General features: G+C 44.2%; 1 protein-coding gene across 1 annotated transcript in view; it reads right to left on the bottom strand.

Moving 5' to 3' along the window:
- Positions 1–1,567: 1,567 nt before the first annotated feature.
- LOC135917728 (E3 ubiquitin-protein ligase MIB2-like) overlaps positions 1,568–13,121 on the bottom strand; it is a 74,937-nt gene continuing 63,383 nt past the window's right edge. The window contains exons 14-15 of the mRNA XM_065451303.1: positions 12,682–12,887; positions 1,568–3,255 (exon numbers count right to left, since the gene is read on the bottom strand). Of these exons, the coding sequence (XP_065307375.1) occupies positions 3,026–3,255; positions 12,682–12,887 (436 nt within the window). The 3' untranslated portion in view covers positions 1,568–3,025. The remainder of the gene's footprint in view (positions 3,256–12,681; positions 12,888–13,121) is intronic.

Genomic DNA, 13,121 nt, shown 5'->3' with positions numbered 1-13,121 from the left:
CCACTGACGTCGAAGATTTCCTCCTACACAACGTCATCTTGCAGCACGGTGCTCCTCGTCCGCTCCTCACAGATGGCGAACGTTACTTCTTGTAAAGATCATTGCTGATATCCTTCGCCTATGCTCCACTGAACATCAAATAGCCGCTGCTTACCATCAACAGACTAACGGTCTCACAGAGCGACTGAACAGAATGCTTACGGACATGCTAGCTATGCGCGTTTCTCCAGACCACCAGGACTGGACGTCGCTCTGCCGTATGTCACCTTGACTTACAATTCGTCCCGTCATGACACTTCAGGTTACTCATCGTTTTATCTGCTGTTTGGTCGTGATCCCACCCCTGGACACTGTACTTCCACAGGTCACACAGTCGCACACCGCTTTTGCATGCGATGCAATTTCTATGGCAGCACAGGCCCGCCAGATTACCCGCGCTCGCCTCACTGATTCCCAGGCTGCACAGAAGTCCCATCACGATACGCACCATGGGAACGTGCAGTATTTACCTGGCTCCCTCGTGCGCCTACGGCCACCATCTCTTTGTGTGGGCCTATCCGAAAAAACTTCTGTGGTCATATTCAGGTTCCTACTGAATGCGCCGACAGATTTCGGATGTGATGTATGAGATTGCTCCCGAAGAACCAGGCCCGTCGTACGTACAGGCAAGAACCGATGTTGTTCATGTCTCCCGTTTAAAGCCCTACGTGCGTGCCTCTGCTGGGCCATGATCGCTTGCGCTGGGTCGGCGCTGCAACACCGACGGCGTAGGGTCGCGATGCAGAACAGGACGTGCAAACAAGAGAGGATGACGGGGAAGTGTTGTTGCTGGGGCGCTTCGGCCGCCATGTTTTAGAGTCATCTGGTGCCTTCAGCATTCGCATTGCATAAAGAACATTCGTGCTTGACTCCGCCTGGCAACAATATTGATAATAATACCTGACAGCATCTAGGCTACAACATTCGAGGCCCGCACTATAAAAAACTGATCAAAACATGGCAAGGATACGCATCGTCATCAATGGGAAAAGGGAAATGACAATAGACTGACAGCATTGCATTTCACGTTGCATTATTAGAGGAACAAAACAAAATAGGAGTTTGGCATCCATCTGTGTAGAAGAATCTTGGCAAAAGATTCGGCAAAATGAAATATAGCTTGAAAAATATACTGCCAACGAAGTTTTCTTGGGATTTCCACTGTTGTACAGCAGAAGCCGTGATTAGGCAGAAGCCGACTAGGCCGTGATTATGAACGCCATCAGGGATGCCATGATGAACTTGAAGACATGCTCCTCAACCAATGACTTTTACCAACTCGCGATACCATTTACGACCTTCTTGTTATACTTATACTTTGATAACTATTATTTAACGTGCTCAAAGTCACATTTGAAGCGCGTATTCGGTGCGACTTTGTTTTTGGGGGGTGACGTGACTTTTCGAACGATTTGATCAATTTACCCTATAAAGGTAAACGAAGGAAACCGTAGTTGACGCAGAAAGCCGATGTTGTTTGTTATTTGCGCCCTTGAACCTGGACATCCACACCTAGAGACCCACCAAGAACAACAAGTAAAACTGCTTTATTTCTGGACAATGCAGTCGCTTTGAAGCAGGACTAAAGGCCCTGGCATTTACAGGTGAAAGTAAAATGTACTCCACAACCAACGAAATCGTTACATTTTATGAAAAACGACAACCCTTCGAAGTGGACGTGACACTGTCATCCAGTGCAACTGAGGTGGCATATTTATGCACTTGAGCGCGAAAATCAAATGTCACCACAAGTTCAATAAACCTGAACTTGAAGAGTACGCTGACGTTCAGTCTAATGGAAGCGCACAGAACAATTGTATGCTTCGAAGAAAAACATTCGTGGAAGTTGTCTTCAGGTATAAAAGTGTATAATAAAAGACATGGGATAAGATCCGTATCACTTCAGAGCTGTAGCGTCAAGAGAATGCCTGCACTTCCTCTTATGTCCTTATTTAGGTTCTCAGCACCCACCCTGCAACACCTCCATGAACAGCACCAAATAACAATGACAACAATAAATGTAAGCCTGCAGATGTATAAGCTCAAGTATCGTTTTGCGAAAGAGGGAGTAGTACTAACGCCTACAGCAGGTAAATAGATATTTCAGCTTCAGAAAGCAAAGAGAGGCAGACTCTTACGTCACTCCCATGTTTTCATTTTATACTTATATTTATACTCTTCTTTGTTGTGAGAAGAACAAATGTTGCGGTCAAGAAACAGTAGCTCACTATTATCCTTTCATCCTATGCGCCAGCAAGAAGTAACAAGGAGAGATTCAGAAATTACTTTCTTAACAGGTGCGCTAGTGGACCCTGCTTTGATCGTCAAAGACGGCTTGGAATGTAACATAGGGCCAGCAGGAAGAAGGTAACGTACCTTTCTTAGAAGAAAAAGTAATAGTTAAATTTGAGTACACAAATATTTTGCCTTGGCTGAGGAAGATATTGAAAAGTATCACATTTCACATATCACAAGTGACACGCAATTTTAGAAAGTTTAGTTTTGGGAAATGGTGCAAGATGTGCCGTGTATTTGAATATGTCATTCCACAACGCATTGATGATTTAGGCGAATGTTGTGTTTGGAGGAAAATGTTTTTCAGCAGGCAATGTTTTAAGCACATTTTGTTATCTACAATTCAAACCTCCTAGTTTGCGTGGGAATTTAGGCTCCGACCACTGTACTACTCAGTGGCGCCCCCACAGAAAAAAAAAAACTATTCATCGCTCTTGAGTTGCCTGTCGATGAGTTGTCGTGGTTACTTAGTGGTCTGGCACAAATTCTGACCAAAGCTACGTAGATGGTCCTTTAAAAAAGAAATGGTAGGCGACGAATAGGGTAATGCAAATGAAGCGTTTCTGTTTCTCTAGCTCTTTCTCTGATATGTCCTTACTGGTTTTTTCAAAGAACATCGTTATAAGGTTTTATGGAGAATCATCTTTGGCACTATGTCCATCCCAAGTGAGCCCGTCTACAAGGAGAACACTCATTCGAAATACAAAGAAATCTTTTTCTCGATCGGTTGACGGCACATGTGGCAAAGGTCCAGATTCTCAGCGCACAACGAGCACGAGCCATGTCCGCAAAGAAAGGCCACGTCTCGAGGCTTCTCCATGCAGATACCGCACGTGTGCCGGTCCTCGAGGTCTCTCAGCTTAGTGTCCAGTTCTTCCTGCGTCCTCTGGTTTGTTTCCCTGCCTCTGACAGGAGTCCCATCTGTAGGTAAAAAGATGTGACTTATTCACAGGGTCGGCGAGATTGTACAACCGTACCTATCTCGCTCAAAGCGCATCTTTGCTCGGCACTTCACAGGGTAGGCTTCCCTCGAGGACTGAACACACGCAATGATGCTACGCTCTTACGTTTCTAGAGTGAAATTGGAAACGTCCATGAAGATTAGCGAGGATATGGCGTAGTCTCACTATGGGTTATGCATACTAAATCCACTCAAGAAGAGGCCCAGTCGACTAGTTTTTTCAGCACGAAAATAACGTTAACCCATACCTGCCAACGCTCCCAAATTTTGCGTAAAGTTATGAATTCGACCTACTTTTTTACAATTTTACCAATGTTGCATCAAGTGTTGCGAAAACTTATGTCTGTTTTATAAGCCCTCACTCGTTTGTCCACGAGCATTCTGTTATCAGCCTTCTGATGGGGAGAGAACGCAAGAGCAAATGCTTTCTTATATCCAGGTTGTACAGAGAACCCTGAAGCAGGCAAAATCAGCAACGGCAATGTCGTTGAAAAAGTCACTGATCTAAAAACAATGCGTTGCTTCGAAAGATTCTGCTGTTCTCAATTTTGGTGCGGCCAGTGTTCTGCGTGTAAAGGTAAATCATCATTAATAAAGTACGTATATGTCCCATAAAACACCTACGCTGTGGGCAAACTTTTAAAAAGTACGTGCTATTCATTCCTTCCCTCCACCTCTCCACATTTGGTGTCGTTTTCACGGAATGTTTACGAATTTCAATATTCATAGTTTGGCAGGTATGGCTAAGCGCTTCTAAGTTTCCTATATTACACGCTCTTATGAAGAAATTGTCGCTTGCGTAAACAATGATATCCCGTGGTTAATGGTCGCACTCCTGACGATATGCTGCTGTATTTAGCTTACGTTCATAAAGCGCAGAGCACGAGTCTGCCTCTCCGCCAACCTACTCAATTCATGCAAGCTTCACAATGATACCCAGACCACTACCACATGCTGCAAAATATTAATCGAGCCGACAGGTGGTAAGGGGCGGCGTTTCTGCGTTTAATGCATTTCACCTTGCTGAACTTGATGCAACACCTTGAGGATCCTGATACAAGCAGAAGTTATCAGAATTGTCAGTCTGGGCCAAACGATAAATTTAATTAAACAATGAAATCACCTAAGCACAGGAAAAGTGCGCGGATATGAAAAGACGGTGCAGATAAAGCTTTTCCGCTTATTCTATAATATCTCGCTCTTTCATAGACATGCACACAACTGCCACCAATTATGCGCCAGCGAGGGGCTGTCCAAGACACAGTTTTCGACCGGAAAGTGGTATTACATATACATTAACTCTCCAGAGATGTCCAGCCCGACCCAATGCAATAATGCTTCTGCTTTATTCGGTCAATTGCTGACGTGGTACTGTAACAAAAAAAATAATAAGGTCAAAAAGGTGTTGCGCACCGAATAGCAGCGAAGAAAAAAAAAGGCAAAATATACAAGGAACGAGTAAGTACTAATCCCTTCCTTCACTACTACGCGGTAAAAGAAGGCATATGCGAACGCACCCCTAAAACAGCCCTCAGAAAATGCTTGGTTATTTCTTGCATTCTGATTTTTGTAACGATGGAGCAGCGGCGACGTAGGTTTTTTACAGCTCCCGACGGCAAATTGGAAACGTGCTGCGCGAAATAAACCATTTACAAGTCAAAATGCAGTCACTCGAAGGACAGGACAATTAGGCAGATGATGGAGACATTCTGATAACTAATATGAAAGATTCCGTGTCGGTTACCTGCCCTTGCTACTGCTGCAAAGTTCGAAGCACAAAGATCCAAAGAGCATGGTAGCACTAAACGCATGCATGCCTATATTCCTCTGGTCCCTCTCGTGCAGCTTATCTATCGCAGACCTGCTGCTGACCCCAGGCGGACATGATAGACAAACTTGACGCAGCACAAGCTATTTAGCGCACCTGGACATCGACCAGCGATGCTCATGCGACTACCGTTGTGTGAGCGATGCCACCACAATGGGAAAATCAAACGCAAGTCGCATCAAAATCAAACGCCACCGATTGCCCAGGCTTCATCCAAGCGACGAAACCGGTGCTCGAATGCATAAAAGCATCCGAATTTCCACAGTGGGCAATAGGGCATGACAGCACTCAAGACATGCGGACGCATAATCCTCTGGTCTTTCTCGCGCAGGTAAGGAAACGCAGGTAAGGAAACGTTTGGGCAAATGTTTTCATTCTGAGGAGTTGTGCTTGGCTGTGCTGCCGTGCCCGAGGCTGCTGTGTTCGATGTTTTTCGATCTTGTAAGTCACGTTAATAAATTACTGTTGTTCGCCTGTGCTATTGAGACCAACCCAGGACTCGATATGGCTCACTTCTCCGAAAAGCTCCCGCTCGTTCTGATTATTTAAAGCAGACAAGAGAAGATCGGTTGGACGCAATCGATAGGAAATCGCACAACTAACAGAGCTTCAAAACACGTTAGTGTGTTGCTCGAATGAACTGTCAAATTTGCGAACAATCGTGCAGGCGTTAGAACTTAAGGTGACGATCTGGACAGCCATTCTAGGAGGAGCAACCTGAAAGTGTACGGAGTGCAAGGAAAAGCAGACGGAAGTAGTGACTCTCTCAATACACTCACTCATAATCATTGTGGAACTGCTTGATTCTCGTGACAAAGCCATGGTTCTAAAGAACTGTTTTAAGATAAAGGGAACTAATTATACAATCAGTGAAGAATTTTCAGCAGGCGTGAGTGAAATTAGAAGAAAAATTTGGGCTTTTGCTAAACAGTATAATGAAGCTGGAGCAAAGGCACCCTCAGTAGTTGATAAATGACGACTAAGCGGGGAATTTTATCACTGGGACGACAACAGGAACGAAGCAGTCTCATTAAAACCAGAGCCGAGACCTCAGGGAAACCAGCACAGCGCTGCATCGGAGCTGCGGCCCCGTCAGCAGAAATAAGCTGCATTTAACGTACCATTATTAACGAGACAGACGCGCTTGAGTCTATTCCTTTGGGGTTGAGACCTGACTTTATGGAAGTAACCTAAATGTTGCTTTCGATTGACGTCATAGGTCACGAGGTATCACCCCCTCATTACACAATAATTCGCAAAAATAGGTAGTCTCGTGTGGGAGGTGTAGCCTTCCTTAAAACAAGAAAATACGCTTTTATGTGTTACCCGAGGTTAGGGCACAGAAGCAATAATTTGCTGACTGTTATTAGGTTCATGTGCGGCCATTGTGGGCGTCGTGTATAGCAGCCCAACGGCAGAAATCGATGCCATAGATCATGTAGTAGCTCAGCGTGGCTTAATTAACCTTTAACTAAATATTTAGATTAATATGCAGTCGGACCGGACAACATACCCAATAGATTTCTAAAAACGTACGCAGAATGGTTAGCCAAATATCTGGGCCTAATCTTTAATAAATCATTAACAACATGCACGATACCACAAGACTAGAAAATCGCGACTATTTCAGTACACAAATCAAGAAACGGAAACAAAGCCGAAGTCTCCAATACAGGTCAATTTCCCTAACTAGCACAGTTTGTAAACTTCTAGAACACATAGTCCTCAAATATATAACCACATACCTCGATTAAAAAAACATCCTATCATCTCGCCAACATGGTTTTTGTAAAGAACTGTCAACTGTCACTCGGCTACTAGAACTAATCCATAATTTGTCGTTAAGTATCGATAACTTCTAGCGTCAGCGACATCGACGCGATCGCCTTAGGAAAGAAGACGAGGTCAGGCGAGGCTACGAGTGGCGTAGGAGCTGAGCTAGCCCTGGCGACCGACGAAATAAAAGTCAGTTTGCCATGGGACCCGCCAGCAGACAAGTCCCCGCGTCTTCTGCGCTCTTCTCCGTCGGCCCTTTCTGAGCTGTTTTTGACGCTCGGGGTTTTAGCCAAGGATTGAGTAGCTTTTTGTTCTGTTGTCAACTGTTTTGCTAGTGTGATTATTATTTAGCTAGTGCTAATGAGACGAGGCAGATGCCCTTTTCTTCTCTACGGCCGTCGGTTTTCTTCTCGTCGGTTTCTCTTCCTCCGCAGTAGCTAACTGCGAATCTGTTTCTATTCAGCGGCGTCACTTCAGGTCCTGTGGTTCTTATTCTAACCAATGACGGCGTCCTACGGATGAAGAATCCAAAAGCAATTCAGGCGAAATTTCGATCGGCGACGTCCCATTTCAACATCACTTAGGTGCGCCAGTTCGGCAGTGGAGGTATTCTCTGCTTTTCTGCACAGCAGCCCTGTGTACAAGACTTTCTAAAGTGTTCGCTGTTTGCTGCCAATCCAGTGAGCGCAGTTATTCCTCATCATTCGGCATGTGTGAAAGGGCTTGTCCATGTCGTCGATGACACCGGCTGAAGTATTAAGAGATGTTTTAACAGGCAGGTGCAACTTTAGGTTATCGCCGTGGGCGGGTGGTTTACAAAACCAGGATCCCTACTGAGTCAATCATAGTCACATTTGCTGGGACAATTCTACCATCCGGAATGAAAGCATGGCCCCTAATCTACGGAGTGAAACCTCTGTCCCCTCGTGCCCTCCAGCGCGTAAGGTACTGGCGTTATGTACCCACCTTGAAAGGATGTAGGACAGCTACCAGGTGCCGAATTTGTTGTGAGGAGCACAATTCTAGCAAGTGCAAAAGCAAGGAAGGTGCTTCCTCTGCACTTACAAGCACTCGGCTGATTATTCGAATTGCTCAGCTAAGGCAAGAAAAATGCAAATCCTAGAAATCGTTGAACGAAGACATTGTTGCCGCAGAGAAGCCATAGCTGAAATTCAGGCTAGGACACACGGATACGCCGGCGTCATAGCTAGTCGGGCAGCAGCAAGGGGCGCGTCTCTTTCGCTCTCTATTGCTGATGCTGTCCAAAGGGCAATGGAAAAACCTATGGATCACCTAACCTTTGCGAGTCCTTGACACAAATCCTAACCAGGTGGCACAGATGTTTGGTACAACAAAAGCTATTGGTATAACTTTTCAAACTGACCAGACCATGTCCTTTCCCCTGCTCCCCAAATAGAGTAACTCCCAATTTCTCATCCCGACACGCCCAAATTGCAGGTTCATCCGTCGATGTCAACCAGAGTCGATGTGAAGGCATCAATTATAACACACATGGCTGAGATCAAATGGGCATGGATCATGGATCGTTAAAACAATGTAGATCCCTTGTCAAAAAAGCTACGACACTAACCCACTCAAGGAATAAAAAAATACCTAAAAGACAGCCTTACAAAAGGATATTTCTTAAAGGAAAGCATTTTAAGTCAATCAGTTACTGAGTCAATTCTTTCGCAACCTTATGATTCCTCAAAAGTCTTTACTGTAATTTACGATCAATTCACTCTGCAGTAACATATTTATTGAATTTCTCATCTAAATTATCCCCGGATACCATTGCTTTGCAAGAAATATGGTTTTAGGACATCAATCTTTTCAATTGAATAACTACCGATCTTTTCGACTGGACCATCCATCGAAGGATGGAGGTTTAGCTTTCTTTATAACTAACAGAATTAGTCTTCCAGTAAAGATTTCATATGAACATAGGTCTCCCGAAAGAGAAAAATTTGCCTTAGATATAACTGTTCCAGGGTTCCTGATTTCTGGTTAGTAAACTCATACTTTCCTGCGGGTGTGCGGACACTCGATGTTTGGATTCCGCTATGACTTCGTGGTGTAAGCACAAAATTCTTGTTGGAGATTTCAACTCCCGTCGCACGTGCTCGGGCTTCCGAACTAACCAATGTGGCCAACGCTTGTGGACTTGGACAACAGATAATAATCTGTCTTGTCTGAACTCTATAATTCCTACATTTATTTGTAATCACTCCCGCTCAGTCTTGGATTTAAGTTTTGAAAGTTCGTCTCTCCCTAGCTCCTCCTGGGCAGCCTTGGACTGTGTTACCAACAGTGACCACTTTCCTATAATGTTTTTAATTACAGTGCACGCGAGACCACCGACGCCGACAGGCAGCTTGGAACCAGTTTCTTTATAACCAGTCTCCCCAAAAATAGTCTGTGTACGAATTTCACTCTGCTGTATTTAAACACACGATCACTCAAGTGAAGGAAGATTGGGACACGAAATGCTACAATTTCCTTTCTAAACCATAAAACCAAAAAGGCGTTGTTTATATATGAGATATCGCAAAATTCTGACATCACCAATTAATATTGAATATGTAAATCTGTCGTCCGATGAAATGAGGACATCTCTAGAGCTCTTTGCTAAAGGCTTGGAGAGCTGATTCACGTCATCGATATCCTATAATGTTCCAATACCAGCCCCAACATCGGTGTTTACTGAAATTACATTACCCGAATTATCTAAAGGGATTTGTAACTAATCCTTGTCAGCTCCTGGTCCAGATGGAATTACTGTTCACATAATAAAAATTTTATTCTATCTCCTGGTGACCTGCTAATCGTTACAAACTTTTCAATAAACAAAGCCTTGATACCTTACGATTGGGAAGTAGCTAAAGTAATCCCGATACTTAAAGAAGAAGGAATAGGTTATTCCGCTTACTTCTAATATGGTCAAGCTAGTAGAGAGGGCATTACATTGCAGAAAAACTATCTGGATGACGGATAATTTGATTTTAAGTCCAAATCAAATTGGCTTCAGAGTCTATATCACGATATAGTGTGCCCATGCTGATTTAGAGAGCCGTATCAAACTTGCTCGGCAAAGGAGACAATAGTGGCATTACATATAGCTAAAACATATAACTGCGTTGAACATTCATTTCACTGGATATCCTGCAGAGTTATAATTTTCTAAATTATCGCGTGGTTGGCAGAACTTTGGCGATCAAGAGAACTTTACTGCTTCAAGGACGGCTGTTCCTCGTCTAAATTCAGACAGACTCACGGTGCTCCCCAAGGAGCAGTCCTGTCTGCAGTATTATTTATTATAATAATGAGGTCCATTCCCAATTGTCAGGACGTGCAAGTATATGTGTAGGCAGATTACATTGCATTCTTCGCGAGTGACAGTGACATTTACGTTCTTTAAAAAAAATACAAAAATACATGAGTATGCTTGAGGTATGGCTTCAGACAATCGGCATGTCGTTAAACGCAAGTAAAAGCGCAATCTTAGTGTTCCCGCTCACTGATATGATTGCAATTTCTATGTCTTATAAGCAAGAACCGATTCCCCAGTTTGAGTCTCTAAAATATTTGGGCATCATCTATTACAGAAAAATCAACTGGAGTCCACCCATGGAAAGTCTAGCGTCTAAAGCGCAACGTGCTTTAGGTATAGGTGTAGGTTAGTTAGCTAAATTTATTCGAAATAATTATCGGACCACTCCTGAATATGATTCTATTTTAGTAATAATTTTTCTCTGCGAGGCACTTCAAAAGCTTTCGAAAAATCTAGTAAAATTAGGTCTATTTCTTTTTGGTTTGCAGAGCACATGAGAGAGAGACGACGAGACGTTGTTCCAGCACCCGAGCTCAAACTCAACTAACTTTTATTTCTTCGGACCACAGCATCAGCTCAGCTCTAGCGCCGCTCGTGGCCTCGCCTTACTTCCTCGTTTTTTCTGAGGCGCTAAGCTTGAAGCACTAAGAGTTCGGCCTCAAAGACGGGAGTAAAATCTGGCAGTCTCAAAGAAAATGACCAGCATAGCGAAAGCGAGAAAATGCCTACGCCAGCTTTTTCCTTGTTCACTGAAGCCCCTGTAGCTATTATGTTGTTCCTTTGTACGTCTGCGAGGTAATCATGCAACAGGTTATTTAAATTATGGGGTTTTACGTGCCAAAACCACTTTCTGATTATGAGGCATGCCGTCGTGGAGGACTCCGGAAATTTCGACCACCTGGTGTTCTTTAACGTGCACCTAAATCTAAGTACACAGGTGTTTGCGCATTTCACCCCCATTGAAATGCGGCTGCCGTGGCCGGGATTCGATCCCGCGACTTCGTTCTCAGCAGCCTAACACCATAGCCACTGAGCAACCACGGCGGGTGCAACAGGTTATTTAAGAAAGTGACTGAAACTTAGGGTTCGGGGGAAAATGTCATCAAATTATATTTTATTATTCTGATTTGATGGAGTTGATGGAGTTGATGGAATTACCTCTCGAATGTTCCCATTTAGACTACCTAATTGTTTTTGTGCAAATAGAATTGGTGGAGTGTAAAAACGAGGTCAATGAACGTATTCAGATAAAAGCGTATTCAGATCGTCTAAGCGGCAAAGTGTAAAATTTCAATATGTTTGAATCATTAAGATGCGAAATCTGCAGGGCAATGTTGGTAGGTATTCTTCATGATAGATAACATTATTAGCCACCTGGGGAGTACCTGACACAGGCGCAGGGTTTCGTGCTCCAAAAGACCAAGAGGCTTTGTTTTATGAGCAGGACCGCCTGAGAACAATACACATCCGAATTCCAATATTGGGCGAACGTACATATTGTAAATCCTTAGCTGAGAATCCCTACATAGTTCATATTATTGGTTACTCATTCCGCAGATCACACCTGAAGCACGTTGTGCTTTAGACGCTACGCTTTCTATGGATTGACTCCAGTTGATTTTTGTGTAATAGATGATGCCCAAATATTTTAGAGACTCAACCTGGGGAATGGGTTCTTGTTCATAAGATATAGAAATTGCAATCATATCAGTGAGCGGGAACACTAAGATTATGCTTTTACTTGCATTTAACGACATGCCGATTGTCTGAAGCCATGCCTCAAGCATACTCATGTATCTTTGTAATTTTTGATACAGAACGTAAATGTCACTGTCAGCCGCGAATAATGCAATGTAATCTGCCTATACATAAACTTGCACGTCCTGGCAAGTGGGGATGGAGCTCATCAATATAATAAATAACATTGCAGACAGGACTGCTCCTTGGGGAGCACCGCGAGTCTATGTCACAGTGTTGACATATCCTTGCGATTTATTCTTTGGGTGTGGTTTTTTTAGGTTTTATGTGCTAAAACCACGTTCTCATTATGAGGCACGCCGTAGTGGAGGACTCCGGAAATTTAGACCACCTGGGGTTCTATAACGTGCACCTAAATCTAAGTACACGGGTGTTTTCGCATTTCGCCCCCATCGAAATGCGGCCGCCGCGGCCGGGATTCGCTCTCGCGACCTCGTGCTCAGCAGCCCAACACCATAGCCACTGAGCAAACACGGTGAGTTTTGGGTGTGCTTGGTGTAACCCCTTCCTTGCTTTGATCTCATGTGAGATTGGCACTGTTAATAAAAATGAAAATGAACAAGAAAATCGGCCACAGACCAGGCACTCGGGCTGTCAAAATAAATCAGAGACACGCAGGCTTTTTATGTGCTTGAGCATTATATTGTGCTTGGCTACTGTGTAAGTGCCAGCACTCCCATGTAGTACTCTTACCGAGATTAACCTTCGCCTGAACGGGCCCAGTGCATGTCAGGCAGACTTTGCAGCGCATGCAGCACTCGCGACATGTTGTCCGGTGGCCGCATGGCTTGAAGACAACGTTAGCTTCAGATTCCCTGCAGATCTTGCACAGTCCGCCACCGGCAGGACTGGCTGAACTTTGCCGCAGTACCCTCGAAGACTCCAGGGCCAGAAATCGGCTGCAATCAAATGCCATGAGGATTACCAACCTGCCCGTTGGAGCGCGTTGGGCTTTGAAATACTGTCGCGAAGTGTTGCAGTCGGAGCTAGACATTCTATATGAAATAACATCTATAACGGAATTCGTCATGAGCTTTGTGAGGCACCACGCGCAGGCCACGACACTTGAGCTCAACGTTGTCTGTGTTAAACGTTTGATGTGGTTGTTCTGTCGTGGTGCCACTAAACATGAT

The sequence above is a fragment of the Dermacentor albipictus genome, chromosome 2 (genome assembly GCF_038994185.2).
Source record: "Dermacentor albipictus isolate Rhodes 1998 colony chromosome 2, USDA_Dalb.pri_finalv2, whole genome shotgun sequence".
Classification (NCBI taxonomy): domain Eukaryota; kingdom Metazoa; phylum Arthropoda; class Arachnida; order Ixodida; family Ixodidae; genus Dermacentor; species Dermacentor albipictus.
Note: the sequence above shows the minus strand (reverse complement) of the source record. Positions and strands in the feature narration are given on the sequence as shown.